The sequence below is a fragment of the Dipteris shenzhenensis genome, chromosome 5, assembly GCF_047967505.1.
Source record: "Dipteris shenzhenensis isolate YYH24624 ecotype China chromosome 5, Dip_SZ_1.0, whole genome shotgun sequence".
Classification (NCBI taxonomy): domain Eukaryota; kingdom Viridiplantae; phylum Streptophyta; class Polypodiopsida; order Gleicheniales; family Dipteridaceae; genus Dipteris; species Dipteris shenzhenensis.
Genome location: NC_141600.1, coordinates 39515472 through 39541016, shown reverse-complemented (window position 1 = coordinate 39541016; position 25545 = coordinate 39515472). Strand labels below are relative to the sequence as shown.

Sequence of the window (25545 nt, the reverse complement as noted above, 5' to 3'; positions counted from 1 at the left end):
CATGGTATACTTCTTCAAGAAACTAATTTTTGCATGTGCATTTTATATACTTGCCATCTAGATAAAACCAGCACTATTGAAATACCCATAATTAAAAGTGCTACATAAAAGCAGAGAAGTAGGTGGTAGACGTTGTCAGTGGAGGGAACTGAAAGGAGATGTTTTATTAAAAGGGTGGGAAGTGTGGAATGTCATCTCACAAAAGTGTGTACAGTACATTAGGTGCCAGCGTTACTGTTGGAATATAGTATTCACCTCCCCATCTGGAGCCCCCAAATGAGAAGATGGGGGAGGATGATCTGTACAGTAGGAAATGGGGTCAGAGGGAAGCCCCCTGGGCTGAGAAAGAGGAAGCCATGGGGGCAAATGTGAGAGAGAAGAAAGAAAGACATATGCCATGTGCAGGAGCTGTCATGTGGGCAGTGGTACGGACTGCTACATGGGCAGAGGTGGAGGGATCTGAGGGAGCAGATCAGGCAGCTTCTGTGGCTGTGACAGGGCCTGGCAGAGGCTGGAATGAGGCCCAGGAGAAGGGGCCAGAAGAGGCCTTGGTCAGGGACTTGAGTAGGCAGCAGACTGCTGCAGCATTGGCAGAGCCTGCTGTGGGCCGGCAGAGGAATGCCATCTCACAAAAGAGAGTACATACATCAGATGACAGGGTTGCTGTTGGAATATATTAGTCACCTTCCCACCTGTGAACCCCCAAATGACGACACGGGGCAGGATGGTCTGCAGTAGGATAGGGGATAAGAGAGAGGGCACCTGGACTGACAAAGGGGAAGCCATGGGGGCAGATGTGAGAGATAAGAAAGAAAGACCTATGCCATGTGCAGGAGCTGTCATGTGGGTAGTGGTACAGAATGGTACATGGGCAGATGTGCAGGGATCTGTGGCAGCAGATCAGGCAGCTTATGTGTAACAGGGCCTGGCAGAGGCTAGAATGGGGCCCAGGAGAAGGGACCAGAAGAGGCCTTGGTCAGGGCCTTGAATAGGCAGCAGACTGTTGCAGCAGGTCAGCAGAGCCTGCAGAGGCAGAAGCAGATGCAAGTCTGTCGCAGAGAGGAGCAGTCTATAATGGCAGGTTGGCAAAACAGCATTAGGCAGGCCGGGGGGGGTCTGCCATGTGGCAGTCTAGTGGCTGGAGCTAGTTGTCAATTAGCAATAGCTCTCCAGACTGGGTCGGCCCGGACTATAGGTCTGGTGGGCTAAGCCTAATCTCGGTTGGCCAGATCTGGAAGGCCTTTACCCTATAAAAGGGCCGCATTGTTGGGGATCTGGGTATTCATTCAGTGCCTCAGTATTGGCTGCATTCAGAGCTGGAAGGAGGCCAAGAATCAGCACTAGGTGTGCTTCATAGTTTGGCTGCGGGAAGAAGAGCAAGGAGGTCTTGAAGGACAGCATCTTGCCCACCCATGGAAGCTCCTTTGGAGTGCGTAGTTTGACAAGTTCGGAGGTGCTCTGCAGATGTAGAAGGTAGCCTATGGGAATGCCTATAGTCCGCACTAGGCAGCACACAGGCTGCTAGATGCTGGTAAATAGTACTTGTATATCTTATATATCCATTTTGGAGCAATTTATCTTATATATTTTGATTATTCTATTTTATGAGCAGGATCTATGTATCTCAGGAGTACTTGTGTGCACAAGGAATGGATCGATTTACCGATTATGTGATTCCTGGGCATATTCTTCTGCTTGCAGGCTTGTTGATCACTTCTGAGAATTAAAAATCATGGAAGCATGGCAGAGTAGGAGAGGCTACAAGGTAAGTTCAATCCTGAGATAGTACACAAACAGCCCATGATGAAGCTTGTATTGCCACATATCTTACTTTTGAAAAGAAAGAGAACGTCACAGTTCCTTACAGAGCAAATCCTGAAATTTTGACAGCAAATCCTGAATAATGCAAAGGCTCTAATTATGATGGCCCCTGAAAAATCTCAGTGACATGCACCTTGGCAGCATCTGACTCATATCCTTTGCCACTAATGGGAGCCCATAGTTATTGACCCAACCTCTGTTTCCATCTCAGATGAAGTATGGTAAACTCAGATCTAAGTAAAGTCTCACCAAGATTGCAAAGCTGTTTGGAAAGAAACTAGTAGACGAAATAAGATGAGTCTTGGCTTCAACCTTCGAAGAGAAATCCCCCAGTACTGCATAAACTTTCAAGGTTAGGGAAGCATGGAGAATATTTGGAGGTATTTTTGAGATGGAAAAAATTTGCAAGCAACATCTTTAGCCCAATTGGCTCTCATCTTCAACTGAAACCACCTTCAGGTTGAATTAGGCACCTATTTTTTTATCTAGTGTTCTATTCTTCCTAGGATCTTAGAGAGAGAGAATGGAAGCCATCAAAGAAGGGGTAGTTGGGACTCAGGAGCTTAGGGATCTTAACACCTGTCCAAAGGCTTCCCTATTATTGTCAAGATGCCGGATAGAGACTTTGGAGGCTTGGAAAGCACAGGGTCAAGACGGTCACCTTCATATCCTCCAACACTGCCTTGGAAGGATAAGAGCTGAAGACACTACCAATGAGCATGTAGTGTGATGTCCTCCTTAAGGTTCACGAGTTTGTCTTCATAGAGAGATGATCTTTTTTTTTTTGCAAGAAAGAGACTTCTATTAAGTAAGAGAAAAAACCCGCGAGAGCAAGCTCAAAGCGGAATACATCATGAAACCATGGGGATAAATAAACCCCCTCAAAATGAGGTGGAAAACAACCAAGGCTGAGGCTGAAAGTGCCAGCTCAACCCTGTAAGAGTCTCAAAGAAGAAGGAGAATTCTTCCATTCCTTGAAGAAAGAAGCCCTCCTAGCTGAGGCTGCACGGGAGTCTCCCTACATACTCGTCCATACGGCCATCAAGGTATGTATGGGGTCTGTCCAGATACTAGCCAATGTGTGCAAGGGATGAACTTGGGTTCCCTCCAATGCCTCTGTGCATCTGGCTCTCCAGATATGCCACGCTGCTACGCTCGCCAGAATCTCCCAAGAGGTATCCATAGAGGCATGTACAGCTGCAAAAGGAAGGTGTGGTACCACATCCAAAGAACAGGACTCAACCTGATGATGTCGGATCGAAATGGCCTGAGAAGAGTCAAGTCTCTCATAGAAGAACCTGAGGCCCTGTAAGGGATGCTCTTCTGTCGATGCCCTGTGTCAATCCACTCCCACTCTCCAGGGTCCCACTGCAAATACCTAATGGGAACTCCCCTGTAGAGCCAAAGTCTCCAAGATCCGGTGGAGAGAAGCCGGGGGTGTGGGTCAAGGAACCACTCTGAATTTGATCCTTGCACCAAAAGACCTACAACCCTGATAGGCTGAAAGGCAGATCAAGCAAGATGTCCTCTGTGGACCTGAACAATCTGCCACCATCATGCACATAAAAAACCAAGGCATCCTCATGTGCATCTCGAAAGGCCAAAACCTGAAGAGGAAGACCCCCTCTCGTAAAAGCACCTGCCCAAGTGGAGCAAGTGAGTGGCATATCATCTGCGCCTCAATCTGCAAGATCCTCCCTGCACTCCCTCTGAGACAACTGAGATTTGGTCTCCTCTGGAAGCGTGCGGAAAGCTTTCCATGACCCCAATGATGAGGCAAGTCCCCTCTCCCATCTAGACCACTGCATGTAGAGTGAAGCACCAAGTGGTCTGCCAAGATCATCCAATATATTGTCATTCCAGATGATCGGTTGCCTATCAATCTCTTCACGAGAGGAAGGGGGAATCCTCCGAAGAGTGCTCCTTAAACTGGCCCATGCTTTCAGGATGGCAACCATGAGAGCGGAGGAAGAAGACCTGAGGTATGCTGCGGTGAAAATCCACCTAATACTGCCCATCCAGTCTCCTCCTGAAGAAGGTGTGCACCTCTGTATGCTGCTAATAAAAAATGCCTTCCACGACTCCTGCCCTAGCATAAGTCCTTGCACCACCATCTTGCAGAGTAAAGCTCTGCACTGTATATCTGGATCAATAATATTGAGACCCCGTTCTTGTGTAGGGAGGATGAGGGTCTCCCAAGCCACCGTGGCTAACGCATCTACTGTGCCATCAAGCCCACTCCAAAGAAATTTTCTGATCGGTCTCTTGAATTGAATGATGCAATCCCTAGAACGGCACCAGCATGAACAAACAAACCAGGCCGTGGCCAAGAGGACCTGGTTGACCACCACAACTCTACAGGCAAGATCCAGCTTGGCTGAGCTCCAAAAAAGGAGCTTGCTCCTGATGCTCTCCAACACGGGAGCAAACTGCTACATGGAAGAAATATCCAAGCCGACGTGGCAGCCCAAATACTTGACTGGCACACCCCTCTGAACCCAAGTGAATCCTATGTCAAGCCCCCAATGTGGAGTGTCCTCGTCATTGATCCAAAAGCCATTGGATTTATGCCGCGCCCCCGCTGCCAAGCAAAATAAATCCAATGCTATCCTGAAAGAAGTGAGCGTATGTGGTGTGGCATCCAAGTAAACTATTGTGTCATCTGCCAACTCACTGTCAAGTAGCTCCTCTTCCCTTCTGATGGGAAGTCTCAGCCCAAAGATGTCAGCTTGAGATCTAATATAGATACTCATAGCTTCAGCCACGAACAAAAAAAGAAAAGGAGCGAGGGGGCATCCCTAACGGATTGATCTGGAAATCTAAAATCTCTCACCTCTTACCTCACCAATAAGTACCTGGCTGTGGGTTGATCTGTACAAAGAGGAAACACCTCTGATCCAAGCACCTGTAAAGCCAAAACGTAGAAGGGTGCCCTCCAAAAAATCCCAATCTACTCTATGATAAGCTTTCTCAAATTCCAAGAGTAGAATGGCTAGATTCTGGCCGCTTTGCATGGCCCACTCTGAAGCTTCCCAAAGGAGAAAATGTTATAAAAAATGCTTCTTCCATGCACAAATCCCGTCTTGAGTTTCATGAATAAGATGTGGGAGAAGGGGCTGCAATCGGAGGCTGCTTGCTTTGGCTAGAATCTTGTAACATGCCCCCAAAAGTGTGATAGGCCTCCACTGGGACACTAAATTTCTGCAACCTCCTTTCGGGATAAGATGGATGAGACCCTCTGTAAGCGACCCAGGCATCTCGCCCGAGTCCCAAATGCCCTGCAGGGCCGATATAATGTAGTCTCCAATCATATCCCAAAATGCAATGAAGAAAGAAGGGGTAAGGACATCCGAACCTGGGCACTTGCCCTTGTGAAGGGCTAAAAGTGCAGTCTTGAACTCTGTGTTGGTGAAAGGTGCCATCAAGCTAAACATGCATATCCGGTTTCACCAACAAAGGGATGCTCTGCCAAATAACCTGTCTAGCATCCTCTCTATCCTGTGTGTTAGGATCTGCAGTAAGAAGGGTGGCATAAAAATCTGAAGCTATGTGCATGATGTCATCTGGATCTGTCTGTAAAACCCCATGTGAGTCAATAAGCTGGGAAACACTCTCTCTACTATGTCTAGGGCCAAGAGTAGAGAAAAAGTGTTTATTGACTTTGCCACCTATCTGAATCCAGAAGGACTCCTGTGCATGAAAGGCATACTTTGCTCTCTGATCAAGCAATATTTGCTGATGAGCCCTTGCTGCAGCAAGGCACTCTTGAATCCAAGCATCTGAAGGCCATTTCTGCTCTTCCCTCTACAAAGCTACCGACTGTTGGCAAACACCAATCTCACGTCTGAGAATATCCTGTCTCCTGGTACTAGCAACTGAGTGGTAAAAGTCACTAATACTAGAAAGGGCAGCAACTACATGTGATGGAGATGGCTGCCCACCCTCGACATGAGAAACCCATATCTGCAGGACTGCCTTTGTAAGGTCCTCCTCTATATACAAGGCATGTGGAATCCTGATGCTGGCAGAGCAGCCTCTCATGTGAGGCTCTGAGATAGCCAGCACAACAGGAAAGTGGTATGAAGTGGAAACCCCAGCAAGAATGCATACATATCCACCTATGTCTAGTGCCGAATCATCTACATAGAATCTGTCAATGCGTGCATGAATAGGCATTTGCTGCCTCTTGTTCGACCAAGAGAACAAGAGGGACTGTGGCTGAATAAGAAAGGCATCGTCCAACCAAGTATCTCTGCCACAGTAGAAGTGAAAAAGGAAGGCATCCCAAGCTGCTCTCTCCAAAGAGTGAAGTCCTCCTCCTCTATCCCCTTTTTTGTCTGACGGTAACTCAACCATATTAAAGTCACCTCCAATCACCCATGAATCCGCAATGGGGGCCCAGGAGAGCAAATCCTTCCACATAATGACACGTTCCCCTCTAATGTTGGAGGCATACAGGTTAAGGAAACCAACCTTATGCCCTCCAATCAAGAGAATAATCCACTGAGCCCTAGAGGGGATAATGACTCCGTGTCCAACAACTAAGGGGAGAACCGATTGTGAAACTGAAATAGAAGTGCCTCCCCTAGTGCCCAAGGCAGGCGACCAAAACGTATGGCCAGAAAGCAACTTGCTTGACTTGGCACAATCTCTAGAATCCAGTTTGTGCTCCTGAATAAATAAGATATCAATGGAACCCCCAGTAACACCTGGATGAAGTTGATCCCGGATCAGCTGTCTGCGGCGGCGATGTGGGACGCCACCTAGGCCCTGTATGTTCCAGCTAACAATCCTCATCGACAGGAGGATGTAGAATGAAACACCTTACCTGACCTAGTGGCAAAAACAAACCCCTCAATAGGGGAAGACCTCCTGCTCGAGGAGCGAGGAATGGAACCAAGTGGCGGAAAATCAACAGGGGAAAGAACCTCGCCACCTGACGAAGGAGCCCTGTTAACAAGAAACCCAATCAGTGGCTCACCAAAAGTAGAGGGCACAAACTCCTCCTCTTGGAAATCTTAAGCATCTGCCAGAGCTGAAAATGAGTTCCTATGAATCAGGCCAGACACTGGAGTGCGAAGGATCCCTTCTGAGGGAAGAGAATCAATAGTGTAAACCATCCCCTTCCCCCTATCCAAGGGAGGAAGTAAGGACTGCTCAAGACGACCTTGTGTTTGCATGGCCGCGGAGATCGCTCCTGCCTCGGGGAGAGTCTCTGGCACTGCTGGGTCCAGGGGAGAAGCTGCAACCGGGGAGGAGGTCGAAGCTGAAGTGTCTCGGATTGTGTGAGATGAGACTGGAGGGACAACTCGAGTTGTGAAGCAGAGTCCACAAGTGTATCCTCATGAACTGAAGGTGGAATCTGCACACGAATCGGAACCCACTGGTATGCGACGAGTGCCCCTGAAGGTCGTGACGCACCGGAGGCAAAAGGCGACAGTACCAAAGGAGCGCTCAGTCGATGAGGAGCACGCTGGCGAGTAGGAGCTGTACCACCACCCTGAGGAGGACCGTCCTGTCGAGGTCGAGGAGCAGGTGTTGGACCTGTACCAACCACCCCCCTGTCGAGGCCGTGGGGCGGTAGCTGTACTAGAGGATTTCTTGGACCTTTTCTTCTTCCTAGGGCAATCCCTGGAAGAGTGTCCAATGGTCCTGTATATCCTGCATTGGTCCTGCCTACCTGCAATCTCTACTCTTTGGTGAAAGAAGAAACCATCTGGGCGTTGGAGCATAACATGGTCCATCGTGAGGTTAGGATCCTTACGGAGGACCCTAACTCTAGGTACCCCATCAGCCTTGGTTGCCTCTGCTGCAGTCAACGGCAACCCAGGGAGGGGTGGGATCTCAACAACCACGCCAAAATGCTCCCCAATAACAGAAAGAAGTCGATGGTAAACCTGGGGAAGCTCGGGAAATCTGATGAAGAGCGAAAAATTTTCCTTATCTGCCTCCACTGGGTCGAAACCATTATCGAAGGCGTCAAAGAAGATCTTCCTGTGTCCCAAGTGTAAAAACTTAGCTTTGAGCACGGTGCTTGCAGCCTCTGGAGTGTCAAAAACAACCTGGAAAAAACCTCCTCCCAAAAGACGAACATCTAAAAGTCGTGGAGTGACGTCTGGGGGAAGAGCCGCAAGCATCCAATCTCTGGCTTGGGATATGGAAGGGTGAGACCCGAAGATGCGTGCGATCAACGTGGTCGATCATTCAATCTCTACGTCCTTCTTGAGCTGCTGCAACTCGTCTTCAGAAAATGTAATAGTCTTCGTGGAGGTGGAATAGAATTGGCTGACGGAACATCCATCGCCAATCGAGGTGAGCAGGCCGATTTGAACACTTTTGAGGATCCATCCACTCCAAATAGCGCTGCGGGAGAAGGGAAGAGGGGGGAGACAGGAAGGAGGGTAGGGAGCTGTGGAGAAGAGAGGGCTGAGGCGGGGGTAGGGAGTGGGGTAGAAGAGAAGGGGGAAGAGGAGAGCAGGGTAGGAAGAGGCGGGGGGGGGGGGGGTAGGGAGCGGAGAAGAGGGGGGGGGGGGGGGGGCTGAGGCGTAGGGAAGGGAGCGGGGAAGAGGGCAGAGTAGGGGGTGGGGTAGAGGGCGAGGTAGAGGGTGGGGTAGGGAGCGGGGTAGAAGGCGGGGGTAGAAGGCGAGGTAGGGGGGTAAGGAGGTGAGGTAGGGAGCGGGGGTAGAAGGCGAGGTAGGGGGGGGGTAGAAGGGAGCGGCTGAGAGGGGAGGGGGTGGCGGGCTGAGAGGGGGTAGAAGGGAGGGGGCTGAGAGGGGAGGGGGCAGGCTGAGAGGCAGGGAGGGGGCAGGCTGAGAGGGAGAGGAGGGGGGCGGGCTGAGAGGCAGGGGGGGCCGGGCTGAGAGGAAGAGGAGGAGGAGGGAGCGGGAGGGGGAGGGGCTGAGGGCAAGGGAGGGAGGGAGGGAGGGGCTGAGGGAGAGGGGGCAGCAAGGGAGCAGGGAGAATCTTTGAGCTGATCTTTTTGGCCAGTGGAGGTGGAAAAAGATCAGCCAATGCTGAAGCCAGTATCCCGATTGAGTTAGGAGGGATCTCAGTTAAAATACCTCCCTGTTGCATCTTTTTCCAGATAAGAACTTTCTCTGAAAGCTTGAACAACCAACCATACAAATCAGCAGCCCGTCGTGAGCCGCTGACATAGTAAAGAAAAACTAGCCGAAAGGAAACCAGCCTGTTTTCAGAGAACCTAGCTCACTGCTTGGGGAATCTCTAGAAGAGGTGCTAACAACCAGCAAGGGGAACTATAGCGAATCCCTCGCGGTGTGAAGATGTAAAATACGTCTGCAGGCCAAGCCTTGCCGAAACAGTTCCGCCTTTTGACAATCGCTCTAGATCCTGATGTCCCACGTTCCCATGTGGCACGTAGGGTGTAGATGATATCTTGCTTGATGGCAATGAGAGTGGCGGCGGGTGAAACATGGTGCTTGCCCATCACCAGGCCGCAACGAGTCACACAGATGTTCGATACCGTAATGCCTGGAGAAGAAAGAAAGAAAGAAAGAAAGAAAGATGTATTAACGTCCGCGGAAGACCTCATGGGTCTATGGGACAAGGTACAAAGTACACCAAAGGATGATCTCATACAAGCCCCAGTGGGCTGGAGCAAAGGGCGCACTAAGGCCCTTGCTGAGTGCTAAGACTGCTAAACTGAAAAACTGAAAAACTGATAGCTCTACAGAGCTCAATGGCTTGAGCAAAATCGGGTATAACCCAGAGACTAGCAACTATCTGAGAGTTGTAGCATGCTGAGATCTGAGACTCAGGCTCAGAAGCCAAAGCCCGGCACCATGGTGGCTCGCCTGTGAGCAGTGAAAATGTCTCGGATCTACGTCTATCGAGTTGTGCCATGCTATGGTGGCGGAGGGGGATGTGGTCCTCTTGATCTCTGAACCCGCTGGGCTATGCTCAAAGTAACCCCTCACCTCAGGCGGTCTCCTCTGAGGAAAGTTGTGATAGGATGGACCTCAATAAGGTGTGCTCTGGTCACTCTCCGTGTTGCAGGTGGTCTCTGCATCCCTCTCTCGGTAATCTAGGCTGCCCGCATGTCAGCTATCTCCTCCACCTCCATCCTGATGTGTCTTGGAGTTGACTCAAACAAATAGAAGTCTGTGATGTGAGGCTGAGCTCTGTCAGCCTCCCTATCCTGTGGTTTGATCGCCTTCTGCTGCTCTCTGACCTATCGTAGTAGGGTCTCCCTGTGCCGGCACATCTCAAGTAGATATAGCCCAATGCAAACCTGATCTTGGAAATGGATCAATCGTGAGAGTAGGCCAAAGCCGCTCGCCTCATGGTAGAGGCAATGGTATTGTCCCCTGATCTCATAGTAGGTTGGGTAGAGACATAAGAAGTGCTCCTCTGTCTCAGTCACTCCTAGTGCGCAAAGCATACATAGCCGCCGCTCCTTGGGTATGCCTGCTACTCTCCCTGTCTCGACCCTCAGCTGATGAGATAAAACATGGATCTGTCCAATGGCAATCCTCAATGCATGCGAGACTCCTCTGTCCTCTAGATACTGGGGTATGATGATGAATCCCTCCTGTGATACTCTCAGGAAGTGGTTGCGGTAGAACTGGGACTTGGTGGGGAGCTTTTGGTCTCCCCCCGAAGTCCGAGACGTATGGAGCTGAAGGAGATCTAACCATATGATACGGTTGATCTCATCTCGCAGGATTGACTCAAGGGGTGCATCCATGATATACTGAAAGGGGGGGATCCTGTCCATCTGGATACTGTGCCTAGTAAACCATGTGGATATCCGTGCATACCATGTGTCTGCTCCGCTCGTCGTTTGGATGACTCGAAGGCCAGTCTCGGTAGTCTCCATTGAGGCAAGTCCCAGACTCTGTGGATGAAAGTCACTGTCTGAAAGATGGCATTGACGAACTCTACCTGTACTATCTCATGTGGAACTGAGGGCTTACTCGGAATCATCCTGGCCCCATAGTCACTTGTAGCCGCTCAAATTTCCTCCACTCGGTCTTCAGTAAGTCACATCCGCAAAAGGTGTTGCATACATGGCCATCAGTCGTACTAGTGTGTCGAAGAGCCAACTCTTCGTTTGTGGGTCTTGAAAGTGTGCCTGGAAGCACTGTCTCTCTAATTGGGCCAAAGCACCCTATCCTCATGTGAGTCATTCTTGGGCTGCGTGTGTCATCATGAAAAGGGGTCCTGTGAAGACTACTCCCATGTATGTGTAGGACTGCACTATCTCCACTGGCTCATCATGATAAATGAAGCTGAGTGGACGAGTCACTGCATGTGAGGTATTGAAGACCATAACCTTGGTCTTCCCAAGGTTGACTGTCTCTCTCTCTGCAAAACACCTCTAGTGCCTCCAGATGTCTCTGCAGCCCTTCCGCTAAGGATGATATGAGGACTATGTCATCAGCGTATAACAATATCTATATCATGAGGTCACCCGAGAGTGAACCCTTGCCTACTAGTCCGAAGAGGGCCGGTGAGAGTGGACAGCCCTGCTTCACTCCAGTTGTGCTCTCGACCCTGTCCGATAGACCACTTGGGACCTGCCTCTGACTGACTCATATAAGCTCACCACACCCCAAATCAGCGTCTTTGGAATGTGCATCTCCTGTAGTCTCCTGACAACGTGGGACTATGTCAAAAGCCTTTCGAAAGTCTACAAAGCATGTGTAGACTTTCTAGTGTCTGGCTCTCGCCTCCTCCATGACAGCTCTCAGGGTGAATATGTGGTCTAAGGTAGAATGCTGCCTCCGGAATCCTGCGTGTCCCAGTGCTTGCTGCCCTCGAGCCCCTGTATGACTGCTGAGCTCCCTCTCTATAACCGATCCATAAATCTTGGCTAGAATATGACCAATCATGAGGGTGCGGTAATTCCCAGTCTCCATAGGGTCGTCGGCTTTGTGAATCGGTACAATAGTGGTGGTGCTCCAGGTGGGTGGGAAGCCCTGACAAACATCCTGGTTGAACATGTGTGCTAGGATCAGAGCTAGGACCTCCTGCCCATGTGCAAAGTGCTCAATCCGTAGACCCTCATGATCCTCTTCCTTTTTTTTTTTTCCCAAGAAAAAGACTTCTATTAAGTAAGAAAAAAAACCCGTGAGAGCAAGCTCAAAGCGGAATACATCATGAAATCATGAGGATAAATAAAAAACCCCTCAGAGTGAGGTGGAAAACAACCAAGGCTGAGGCTGAAAGTGCCATCTCAACCCTGTAGTAGTTTCAGAGAAGAAAGGAGAATCCTTCCATTCCCTGAAGAAAGAAGCCCTCCTAGCTGAGGTTGCACGGGAGTCCCCCTGCATACCCATCCATATGGCCATCAAATTATGTACGATGTCTATCCAGATACTAGCCAATGTGTGCGAGGGATGAACCTGAGTACCCTCCAAAGCCTCTGTGCATCTGGCTCTCCAGATATGCCAGGATGCTATGCTCGCTAGAATCTCCCAAGAAGTATCCACAGAGGCATGTACAGCTGTAAAAGGAAGGTGTGGTACCACATCCAACGAACAGGACTCAATTTGATGACGTCGAACCGAAATTGCCCGAGAGGAGTCAACTCCCTCATAGAAAACCTGATCCTCTTCTTTTTGGTTGTGTAGTAGACAAAGTGCAGCCCGCACACTCTGTGTGGTAAACAAGCCACAAGTGGGGGCCTGGGCATAGAGGACATATCCGGTGGTGTCTGCATCTGGACATCATAGAGAGAGCATGCATATGTGTGCCAGACATCTGGGTCAATGATGGGGATAAGTGACTTCCCTTCAGTTAGGAAACCCCATCCAGTAGTCATGTCTCGTGCTCGAAAAGATCTAACAATCTCATCCATCCTATGTGTGAGAAAGGCCCGCCTGTTGCGGCGTGTCAATCGTCGAAAGATCATCTATGCCTCAGATGTTGTCAGATGCCCTAAGGTCTACTCTTGCCTCTCTGCACTCAGTATCAAACCAAGGGTTTTGAGGTGTCTTCCCATATTAGACTCGCGTGGATCGGGTTGTGGGAAAAGATTTGGTGGCAGCGTCCTGTACCACTAAGACAAGGGCGTCCGAGGCGCGTGCGAGGTCTATGTCATCCTCAAGTAGGGCTGGAAGTGCTCTAGCTAAGTGACTCACGTACACTGGGTCGAGGGCACGGTCAAAATGGATCTGGACACGTGCAGGCGCGATGGGGGCTCTTCCTATGGGTGGCATAGTGGCTGAGACATGGAAGGCTAGGTATGAGTGGTCGGCTCCAAGTGGGGGCAAGGGTACAATGAAATCGTGTATCCGTGATGCAAGGGCTAGTGGGCCTAGTAGGTAGTCCACTGTACTTAACTTCGCTAACCCTAGAGATGCGGTGGATTTTCTAAAGAAGGACACATTCATAGTAGGACTGCATCCCTTGTTGAAAGCAAAAGTAGAAGAATGACGTTATGGTAAGAAGGAGTGAGATCTTTCGAGGTTTTTTATGCCATGCAACCTTTTCAAACAAAACACCCATGTTGTAGAGAATGGTAATCATGAAAGTGCATGCGGGCCCATTTCACATCCCATTTCTTGCAAAGATTGTTATATGCCCAAGCTGAAGTTTACCTATCGAGTGATGTTGGTAGTGGGGGCATGCCTCTAATGTCAAATAGGGACAATGGGCACTTCTGACAGGTACTTTGCTTGCTACATGGCAAGCAACACAAGACTGAGTTTCTGGGAGGGTATGTTATTTTATTGGATACTCCAATAGATTTCTTTTGGGTGGATGGTTGTTTGGCCATCTTTGAAGCCCATTATAGATGATCAAGTCATGGACTGCCCCCAAATCAAGTAGATGTCGCCCATATCCTGTCATCTGTGGAGTATCTATCACCTGTGGAGTGTCTCAGTATCCCTAGCTCAATTGCATCTAGCTCCGGGACTATGTGTGGATCTCTGTCATCTGTGAAGTCAAGCAGACCCACTTATCTATCGCTTGTCCGTGCATTGAAGTCTCCTAGCAGGAGGATGTCTCCTTGCCTAGAGAACTTCGTGATGTCATCATGGATTGTCTCATATAGATTGTGTCCCTATGTAGTGACCTCTCGTGCATAGGAAGACTTGTCTAGAGGAAAGCAGCATATCACCATAAAGATAGGTCGGGCATCCAGTAGCTAAAATCATATCCACACATGTCGTGCATGCTCCTCTTGCCGAACCATAGATATGAGTGGCCTCAAGTGTGATTTGAAGAGCACAGCTAACCCCCCAAAGCCTCGCACTTCACTATCTCTCCTCAACTCCCTCCTATGAGCTGACTCACATGTATATCCTGTCACCGTGGGCGGCCCTCTCTCTGGGCTCTCGTGCGTCTCAGTGTAAAAGATCATGTCCCTGGCAGTGTATGTTTCCAGGAAGCCTCTAGGATCGGATCATAGTGTGCCATTACAATTCCATACTGCTATTGCCAGTCCAGTATGTGTACTCATTCCCTAGGTTCGACACCATCATAATTCGCCCTCTTCCTTCTCTTCCTTGTCTTGTCTCCTCTATCTCGGATGATCACTCTACCATCTCTGTATGCTGCCCATTTCCCTGCTTCTCTTGCTGCCATTAGTTGTACCATTCCTTCCCTTCGATGCTCTTGTTGCAGGAGGGTGACATCATCATCTAGATAGATTTTAGTCCCTTTCAGAGTCGCTCTTTGCTCATGAGAGTCTTCCTATCCATGGCTGTCCTGAATTTCAGAACTAGTGGCCTTGAGGCACTTCGGGTTTCCCTACTCTCCAAGCTCTCTCACATGTGAGATTGATGCCCATTTTTGTGAACAAAACCTAGGCATCTGCCATCGGTGTGTCCCCCATTGTCAAAACCCTCACAAGGACATTTAATGCATTGCTGGCCCTTCTCTTTTTTCCTCCTTAAGTGCCTCTGATATAAATTCTTTCTTTGGGGCTGTTGTGCGCTTTTTGACCACATCCTTCCATTCAAGCATTTTGGCTTCCCCTTTGCTGATTTGTTGCTTCAATTCAGCGTGCGTGCCTTGCATTGTTCTTGCATGGATGCAATCTCCTTCCTAAAAGTGGCATTCTCTGTTTTCATCTCTTCCCATTGCTTTGCAGATGCTTTCTGGGGTCACTTTCATATCCCTCATTTGCTGTACTTCAAACTCCAATGCATTTACTCTATCTTGGAGCTTGTTTTTTTCATATATCCATTCAGCCTTTTCCTTTTCCCATTCTTCTTTTTTGGTCTTTTCTTTTCTCCACTCCTCTTGGATTTTCCCTCTATGTTTTTAAACTCAGCTAGTGTCTTGTCCACATGTGTCTTCTCTGCAAGGAGGGCCACATTTGTGGACTCTAAATTGTCAATTTTGTCAATCAAAGTAAGACATATCTTTTGGAGGCTGGTGAGGACACTAGATGTATTATTTGGAGTTGTCCCTGTTGTGTAAGCTGTCATGGCATTTTCAAGTGCTTGTTTCCCCGAAATGTCCTCTACACATGCTTGTGTAGGCATTGTGCAAAATCACTATTTTGTCCCTGTTTTGTTTGCAGAACCAGTGGGGTTGCCTCATGTAGCTCAATACGGAAGGAGACGTTGCCGAACCAGTGGAGCATCCTCATGTAGCTCAATACGGAAGACGCTGTGACCACGGATCTTGGAAGCAAGGATACCTTGTCAATCTGGAAAGTATGTCCCTCGTCTGCCATGCCCTAAGTAAAATCCCTCTAAATTCTCAGTACTTGGGCCACAATCCGAAGAGCTCCCAACCAATTCTTCTGTGCACTAGGACAGCACCATAAACAGTGAGGTATCCTCTTGAGAACTTTGTCTCTACATTGGAGACACTTTGTACACACGCATTTGTTCTAACCATTGGGGGAAGACCCCCATGGAAAACTGTCCAAAAGAAATATGATATCTTCTGTGGTCGCCGGCTGGACCATAAACGTGTCTAAAATCTAGAGCTGACGTTCTGGGGCACCTGTTGCTCAGCCCTTTTTCAGCCTCTTCTTTCTTCATTGTCCTCTTCCACCACCTCCGTCCATATGGGATCTCTTCCCCTCCATTGTTTTGATGGCTTGCATTGATCTTGTTCGTGTATTAAAATCTCCTGCAATAATAATTGCATTGTCTTTAGAGAACCTGTCTATATCCTCCCCTAAATGCATTAGGAGGTCTTCTCGAGATATGTGGCTATTATTTTTGTAGATGGGTGATTGTGGGGGTGCCAATTAGCATGCTGCCAGCCTGATATTCCCCTCCCTTGCCATTATTTCTGACCAAATATATTGATTATGTTGGGTCTTCTTTTACAACTTTTGCTGTTTTTTCCCACATATATTGTTTGTGTGTGTGTGTGTGTGTGAGAGAGAGAGAGAGAGAGAGAGAGAGAGAGAGAGAGAAAGAGAAAGAAAGATGTATTAACGTCTGCAAGAGGCCTCGCGGACCTATGAGACAAAGTGCAAAACCAAAAGGTAACTCATACAAGCCACTAAGGGCTGAAGCAAAGGGCTCACTAAGGCCCTTGCTGAATGCTAAAGTGCTAAGCTAGTGAGCAAAATAGTAGAGTAGCAAAATATCTCAAAAGAGTATGAGGTGCTCAGAGCTTATTCCCCTAGTAGATGCCCAGGCTCCATATATCCAGGTAACCTGGTGGCTCTCTGATGAGATGTGAGGAGCTCTCGTATCTTGTGTTTGTCGAACTGTCTCTCGATGCGGTGGAGGGCGTGGTCTCCTCGATCTTTGGATCTTGTGGGCTACGTCAAGGGTGACGCCTCGTCTCTGGTGGTCACCTCCGAGGAGGTCAGAAATAGACCGAACCTTGATCGTGTGTGCTCTGGTCCCTCTCCGTGTCGCACATGGAGTGCGTGTCTATCATCTAGCAGCATCGTGGCGGGGAGTCCTACTGCTAATCCATGATGCTCTTATCTCACCAAGCTCCTCTCCCTCAGCCTCAATGGCAGCTAACTCAGATGCATAGAAATCTATAACAAGTGTGTCTGCTCTGTCAATCTCAATGACCTGTGGCAGCAATCCCTGTTGCTCTTTGGTTTTTCGCATCAGTATATCTATCTCTGTCGCCGCATCTCAATCAGATAGAGCCCAACACAAACTTGATCGGGAAAATGGATCAGCCACGTAAGTGGACCAAAGCCATGCCCCTCTTGAAAGAGGCAGTGATATCTCCCTCGGATCTCATAGTAGATTGGGCAGACATAGAAAGTGCTTCTCTTTCTCGATCTACTCCATCCGGCATAGTGTGCAGATCCTCTGCTCTCTGGGTATGCCTGCAGCTCTCCCTGACTCGATCCGCAACTGATGTGATGAGACTCGCAACTACCGATGGCGATCCTCAATGCATGTGAGACTCTCCTATCCTCAAGGTACTGAGGCTTGATGACGAGATACTCTCGGAGGGACCAGGCAAGGCCCCCCGCTCCTTTCTCCGTAATCTGATGAGACACTCTCTATGTCGGACCGCCTCGTGAATGAAAGCGGCCAAGCATCTCTGATCTGGGTATGAAAGGAGTCTGGAGAGGCCCTCGAATCTTTCTCTGAAAAGGTAGTTGTATCATCCACGGATCTCATAATACACTGGGTAACGGAAGACGAAGTGCTCCTTTGATTCCACCTCATGCGGCTTACATAGTGTGCAGATACGACTCTCCTTGGGGATCCCATCTGCTCGCCCGCTCTCAATACGGAGTCAGTACGAGGACACATAGAACTGTCCAACGGCAATCCCGAGTGAGTGTGGTAGGTGGATCTGGGTGTACCCTGGTGGGATAATGAAACCCTCCTCGGAGATGTGCAGGTAGTGGTCCCGATAGAAACTAAGCTTCACATGAAGCTCTGTCTGTGCCAACCGGGTCCTGAATGTATGCAAGTGTAAGAGATCCTTCCGGATGATCGGGTTGAACTCGTTGCCCCGAACCAAGGTAGCCTGCATCGCCTTGTAGTACAAGAACCATAATCTCGCCCTTGGTATAGATAAGTGATAGTCTGGAATGCCGCATCTAAGTGCAATGGAGATGCAGCCTGAAGGATCTGATGAGGAATAGATGGCTTGTTGCAGATCATCCGTGAAAAAAGAGAGCCTGTAAGAGAAAGAAATAGAGAAGAAGAAGAAGAAGAAGAATGTATTACCGTCCTCTGGGGGCCGAGAAACCGACCCATGGGACCCATGAAAATCACAATACAAGTGTCTCCCTTCTTTTATGGAAGGGGTAGGAAAACAACTATTCTGAAATACATTGAGTAATACAACATTCCCGATATTGAAGAATCTTGGCAATAAAATTGCCCAGAGTGGCTATATGGGTATGTGAAAGCAAGCTTGCGAGGGTGTCGTGTTCCTTTGTAATGTTGTTAAAGTCCCTCCTTATGCATGCATATCGTGGGCATGTAAGGAGGACATGTGCCTCTGTCTCTACTTGTTCTTGGTCACATAACTTGCAAAATCTTTGTTCCCTTGAGACATCTCCCCAAGCACCTTTCTCTACCTCCAAAGTGTGTGATCGGGTGCGGATGAGTGCAATACTTCTTCTTGCATTTGCAGGTATGGGTATAGTTATGTACTTTTGTGCATTATCTTCCTCCTTGGAGTAGGTGTCCCAATAAATGGGATTGATATGTGTACAATAGTACTCATACTTAGCCCTTTTCTCAGCTGATTGCCATTTTTGTTGCAATATTCCCAACAAAGCTTTATGAAATGCCTTCTCATCCATTTCCCCGGATGACATCTCAAGGTAGGATGTTACTCTCCATCTTTGGAACCATCTTTGAATGTCTTGCCACCAACCAGATGATAACATCTTGCTTTTGTTTGTCTTTTGAGGCCTTTTACTTGCTTCCCATGCTTTCATTGGTAATCTCTGCCACCCCATGTTCTTGACCTTCTTCACATATTTGAAAACCCTTCGTAGTGCTCTCAGTTCAATGGGCCTTGTACCAGTCTCAATAAGCATGATTGAGTACGGTGTAGTAATTTTGACTCCTAGATGCCGTCTTAGAAATGATTTCTGTATTTTTTCAATATCATTCCATTTTGATGCTGAGATGCTTCCTCCCCATACTTCTACTGCATATAGCACTGTTTGCACCACATATGCATCAAATAGAATCCGTTTGATGCTCCATCTCTTAGTGTCACTATTTCTGCAGTCATTTTCAAAATGATAATACTTTCCCCACCCAGCATCTATCCTTCTATGGACACAATCATTCCATCTATGATTTGCTGGCACATCTATTCCCAAGTATTTGAATGTGTTTACCCTCTCAATTTCCTGCTCATTGAACATAATACTTGGGGTGTTTGCAGGCTGCTTTGTTTTTACTATCATCATTTTAGTTTTGGTGGCATTTACCATGAGTCCACTCTCTGCACAGAACTTGTGTAGAATGGGCATCATCCTCTGCATACTTTCTGCTGTGTATGAGAAAAAGACAACATCATCTGCATATAACAACAGTAGTACGGTGTATGCACATATTTCAGGGCCCTCTAGCTGCTGCTCTTGCATCATTTCTTTGACCAACTCCTCCAATCTGTCAATACATAGTCCAAATAATGTTGGTGACAAAGGGCAACCCTGTTTAACCCCCATATTACTGTGGAATGTATTTGACAATCCGTTTCTGCCTTTGAGTTGGCAAGTTACCCTCTCATATAATCTGAAAACTGCTGTTTTTAAGTGGTTTGGCACTCTTAATTGGTCCATTCTTTCCCCCAACTTGTTTCTAGGCACTGTGTCAAATGCCTTCTTGAAATCTATGAAGCAACAATAGAGAGGCTTTCCTTGCAACCGGCTCTCTTCCATTAGAACCCGTAGTGTGACCAAGTGATCCACAGTGCTATGGTTTCTTCGAAAACCAGCTTGTCCGATGGCCCTCTTACCATTTAGTTCTGCCCATATACTAAGTTCTGTCTCAATGATTGTGCCAAAGAGCTTGGCCATGGTGGATCCCACCATGATGGTTCTATAATTGGAAAGCTGGTTACGATCTCCACCTTTATATATTGGTTTTATCCAATTTTCTTGCCACTCTGGGGGGAAGCCATTGGCAATTGCATCATTAAGCAAAGAGACTAGGCATATTCGTGTGTAGTCCCCTGTCCATTTTAGTAGCTCAGCCTTTATATGCAATGTATCATCTGCTTTTCCATTGGCCATTTTCTTCAAGCCCTCATTCACATCGTCCAAAGAGAAAATATGTGGGCTATTGTAGTGAGCTATGTCTGTGAATATAGGTAAGGCATGTGGATGGGTGTAAAGTTGCTTGGCATATTGGAGCATTTCCTCATCTGTGAAGTCTCCCATGATTTCTTTTGATCTCCCTTTAGTTTGTCTCCATGTTCCTCTCGGGTTCTTAGCAAAATCAATGGCATCTTGCCACTCTTTGTCTAACTGATATTTCCTCTTTTTTCTCCGAGTAAGTGCATGGAAGTGCTTTTCAGCCTCTTTACGTTGCAAGTCATTTGGCATCTGTTTAATTTTCAGCCTGATTTTTATGCATTCACCATCAAACCATTTGTTTTGTGGTAAACCCTTTGTGCTTACTCTCTTGATCTTTTTCTGTCCCATGACTGTATGTGCAGCTGAGAGTAAAGCCTGTTTCATTTCACTCCAGTTCAGCCTGCAAACATTCTTAATAAGAGCATCAGTGGTGTCAGCATACTCCTCCCTCTTGTCTATGTCCATCCGAAAAGACCAATTCTTTGCTGCCTGGGCTGTAGTTTCTGCCGAATGAGGTATGTGCATTTTGAGATAAAGGGGGGTATGATCTGATTCTGGATATTTTGGGCCAATTATATAATCATGTACCAAATGTACTGCATCTAGTGAAATTAAGGCGTAGTCTATCACACTTGACCCTCCACTAGCTGGGAAACATGTTGGAACTTTTGTATGTGGAAAGAGGCCTGATCCATTCAGCACTATCATATTAAGCCCATTCACTAGGCTTGTCAATGCCTCTCCATGTGCATTTACTTCCTTGTCCTCCGAGTATCTCTGCCACTTGGGGTCTATCTCAATTTCTTTATCTTTGTCATATTCATGTCCTGTAAGTGACTGAAACTGGGTGTCCCCAATGCGTGCATTCATGTCTCCTAGAATCAATACTCTCCCCTTGGAATTAAATTCCACCAAATCTGAGCATAAGTCTCCGTTGGATCTGATGCATCTCTATCATATCGTTGATAGTATGTTGACCCCGAGTGCGGTATGTAGCATCCAACTATGAAAAATGGTAGGGGCTCTGCTTTCACCATGATCCAGATGAATCGTTTGTAAGGGTCATCTTTGCATATGCTAATACTATCTTGTAAGTGTTCTTTGTATAAGCATGCAACTCCTCCTTGCCCTCTTGTACCAGTGTGTGTTTGGCATATCGAATGTATTATGTATCCATTGATTGGAGGTAGTCTATGCGTATCCCTCTCCCATGTCTCTGCAAGAAAGACTACATCTGCATCCTCAAGCACATCATTAAGCCCTGCTCCCTTCTGCCAGGGGAAACCTCTGCAGTTCCAAAACATTACTTTGAGTTCTTTCTGGGTCCCATGAGCCGCGTGTCCCTAGAGGGTGGTGTCCCTAGAGAGAGAGAGAGAGAGAGAGAGAGAGTTTCCATTACTATTCTTTATATATCTGTTCTTGGACCGATCAAGCCACATAACCTGTTTGTTTTTGGGAAGGTGGCTTGTATTAGAACAAATAAGGTATACTTCTTTAGGATCTGTGCAAAATCCACAAATCAAATTAGAACACTGATAGACTGGCCTGGGGAAATTTCAAATCGTGGAAAGCAAACAAGTCTTCCTCTGGCATGGCTAGAGAGTTTGTTTTGTCATGAACATCTCAAGAGACTTATGATGCATGAAAATACCTTGTTGACAGTTGATCTTGGCAGTTTAAGTTGAGATTGTGCGACTATCGTAGGTGGCCTTGGCCTTGGGGCTGTGTTTTGTGCAACCAGAAAGTTTTGGGAATGTAGTAGAAAGGATTTTTTGACATCTTTTCCAGTCATGTTAGCGGTGGGGTGAGGAGCAAGGTGTGGGAAGGAAGCTTGTTTATAGCTCAACACTGTTTTTCTTCTGTTGTAAAACAATAGAATGTTAAGGGCACAATTTTTTAACTTCAAACAAACACTAATGTAACCTCCTCACGAGCTTCCAAAGCATTTGGAATGCTTGTCTGTAGACCTGTTTTTAGGGGGGCCCCTTTGCATTTGTAAACAAGTGGAACAAGAGTCCCTGTAGTAGAATGCTACATAGTAGTTGTACATCTAGTTCACAAATCATAGGATTGGTCAAAGTGCAATGATCGACATGCTTTGTCAGGTTCCAATATGCATTCTAATGTATCCTTTCTACATGTTATACTAAAATTGAGAGTCTGTGAGGCCTTTAGAAAGGAGAATGTTTTTGTTTTTTTGGTGCATATTTGATTTTCTTTGGTTTCAATAGTACCATTGAGGACATTTAATCTGCCTATATTGCAGGACTCTCCTATCGATGTGACAATTGGCCCATATGAGACTTATGAAGACTGTTTATTTGGGTATAAGGTATCTCTATCTCTCTCTCTTTCTCTCTCCCTCCCCCCCCTCTCTTTCTCCCTCTTTTCCCCTATTGATATGACCGTTGGCCCTCATGAGACTTATGGAGAAGGTTTATCTAGGTATAAGGAAGCTCTCTCTCTCTCTTTCTTTGTGTATGTGTGTGTGTGTGATAAAGCGCCTTCGTGACTAACCAGTGCCATCTATTATGAGGCAGGATGGTTAGCATCTGCAGCTGCAAACAAAGTTCCACATGTGTGTGTGGGTGTTATTTTCCCCTTCATGTGCTTCAAAATTTGAGGTGTTGGAAAAAACATTGTGATGTTAAAAAGTCTCCCTTATTCACTGTCTCCCCTAATCTTGGGGTCATATATGATTTCAGTCTCTTCCCCTTCTGATTTCATCCCTTTGCTCCTTTTGTGTTTTATATGGTGCTGTTATGTGTTTCAAATTATAGGGATTGCCCTTGAGACAGGAGTAGGAGCTTCTTGACTGTGAGTTGGCTGATGACACTGCTATTTTTATTGAGGCTTCTTCGCAGTCACTTGATTCTTTCCGGACAGCCTTGGATATCTTTTGCTCAACTGCAGGGGCACACATTAACTGGCATAAATCCTTTGGCTTTTGGATCAGTGATGAGGACACTCCAGGCTAGGGAGTTGACATTGGCTTTTTCTGGATTCAGAGGGGTGTTCCTGTTAGATATTTGGGATGCCAGGTAGGATTGGGCATCTCTCCAGCACAGCAGTTTGCCCCAGTACTAGAAAGTATAAGGAAAAAGATCCTTTTTTGGAGCTCAGTCAAACTCGACCTTGCATCTAGAATTATGATAGTGAACCAGGTTCTTTTGGCCACTGCCTGGTTTGTGTGTTCTTGCTGGTGCCGGTCTAGGGATTGCATCACTTAGCTCATTAGACCAGTCATGAATTTTTTATGGAGTGGACTTGATGGCACGGCAGATGTTGCAGCGGGCGTAGCCTGGGAGACCATTATTCTCCCTACATGTGAAGGAGGCCTCAATATCATTGACCCAGACTTACAATGCAGGGCATTGCTTTGTAAGGGGGTGGTGAGGGGACTCATGCCTGGGCAGGAATCTTGGAAGGATTTCTTTTCTGGATGCATTCAGGCTTGCACACCTACCTTGGGAGATGATTGGGTGGACAGCCCTCGCTGGATTTTTACTTCCACCTCTCTCAGATCTCCTGCCTCTCCTCTCATGACTACCATCCTGAAAGCTTGGGGGAGCTTCAGGAACACTCTTCGAAGGGTTCCGCCCTCTACCCTCGAAGAGATTGATAGGCAGCTGATCATTTGGAACGATAGTATACTTGATGAGCATGACAGACCACTGGACACTTCCCATTAAATGCAGTGGTCTAGATGGGAGAGAGGCTCCGCCTGCATAGTAGGCACTTGGAAGGCTTTTATCAGGCTACGTGAGGATCAAAGACTATAGTCCGTGAGTCACCTCAGAGGGGTAGCACGTAAGATTCAGCAGATAGATGCAGCCATCCCGGTGAAATGGACAGTTGAGATGCCCATTACTTCCACTACTTGGATGGGAGCTTTTTGGAGGACAGCAGTTCCTCTACAGGTGATCGCTCTTCGAGGTCTCGGGAAAGATACACTGGTCTTTGACGTTGGGGATGTAGGTATACTCTCTACATCCACAGATGATATTCTTCTAGAGGTTGCCTTTTAGCCTGTCAGGATTGCTGGTTTTGTAGACCATGGACCGGCTTGCAGTGGTACTTAGACCTCGACCCTGTGCTCTTGGCCCTGGGATCCTGGAGGTTGTGGTTATATGGAGGTGCACCTATCAGGTGCTTGCAGTGGGACCCAGGACAATGGGAGTGGATAGATCATGGGCACCGAGAGAGGGGGATTCCCTTCTTTCGTTTCACGGTTAGTAATGCCAAGAGATTTCAGCTGAGCAATAGGGGTTGGATTCCCTCCAGAGCCCCCCATTGGAACAGCTTCTTTATCACCACAGATTTGCGTAGGAATTTCTAGAGGAGGCTCTAGAAATCCCTCAGAGATAGAAAGATCACTCTTTTCTTTTGGCTTTTTATTCATGGAGGGATTGCAGTGAACTTGTGGAGATCACGCTATACAAGGGTTACCTCTTGAGGCTTCGGTAAGTTTCGAGAGATTACTATTTGTCATGCCGTCACTTCCCACAAGTGTTGTGTCACTACGTGTATGTGGCTTCCTACCTTTGGGATTCATGATTTGATTCGTATGTATGATACCATCTATGGGCAAACGGTGAGAGTTACGATAGATAACAGTGCCACACACAACTGCTCGAGTTAGTCAAGATTAAAAATGAAGGAAAGCCCTAGTGATCTCCAGTATGTGGTGTCACTAGTTAATGGTTATGATAAGGACGTGTAGTCTTGAGTCTACCCATCATCATACAAGGTCATGCAATGAAGATAGATTTTCAGGTTGTGCATATAACTTGTGCTGATGTTATTTTAGGTCGAGAGTGGTTGTTTGGTCTAGGCCCCTCCTTGTCACAGAGTTATCTTCATAACTCTTTCCAGTTTGAAATAGATGGTAAGACTATTTTACTCCATGGTGAAAAGGACGTGCCAGCATCTCCTATGATTTGTTCTGCAAAACTACAGACTCTTGTAAAGAATTCTGAAATCGAGTTAGTCAAGATTAAAAATGAAGGAAAGCCCTAGTGATCTCCAGTATGTGGTGTCACTAGTTAATGGTTATGATAAGGACGTGTAGTCTTGAGTGTACCCATCATCATACAAGGTCATGCAATGAAGATAGATTTTCAGGTTGTGCATATAACTTGTGCTGATGTTATTTTAGGTCGAGAGTGGTTGTTTGGTCTAGGCCCCTCCTTGTCACAGAGTTATCTTCATAACTCTTTCCAGTTTGAAATAGATGGTAAGACTATTTTACTCCATGGTGAAAAGGACGTGCCAGCATCTCCTATGATTTGTTCTGCAAAACTACAGACTCTTGTAAAGAATTCTGAAATCGAGTTAGTCAAGATTAAAAATGAAGGAAAGCCCTAGTGATCTCCAGTATGTGGTGTCACTAGTTAATGGTTATGATAAGGACGTGTAGTCTTGAGTGTACCCATCATCATACAAGGTCATGCAATGAAGATAGATTTTCAGGTTGTGCATATAACTTGTGCTGATGTTATTTTAGGTCGAGAGTGGTTGTTTGGTCTAGGCCC

At 47.2% G+C, this 25545-nt stretch overlaps 1 protein-coding gene across 2 annotated transcripts in view; it reads left to right on the top strand.

The window, feature by feature from the left end:
* NUDT3 (nudix hydrolase homolog 3) overlaps positions 1 to 25545 on the top strand; it is a 240184-nt gene that overhangs the window by 148675 nt on the left and 65964 nt on the right. For both annotated transcript variants that reach the window (XM_087374766.1, XM_087374765.1), the window contains exon 12: positions 22278 to 22343. In XM_087374766.1, coding sequence (XP_087230892.1) covers positions 22278 to 22343 — 66 coding nt within the window. The remainder of the gene's footprint in view (positions 1 to 22277; positions 22344 to 25545) is intronic.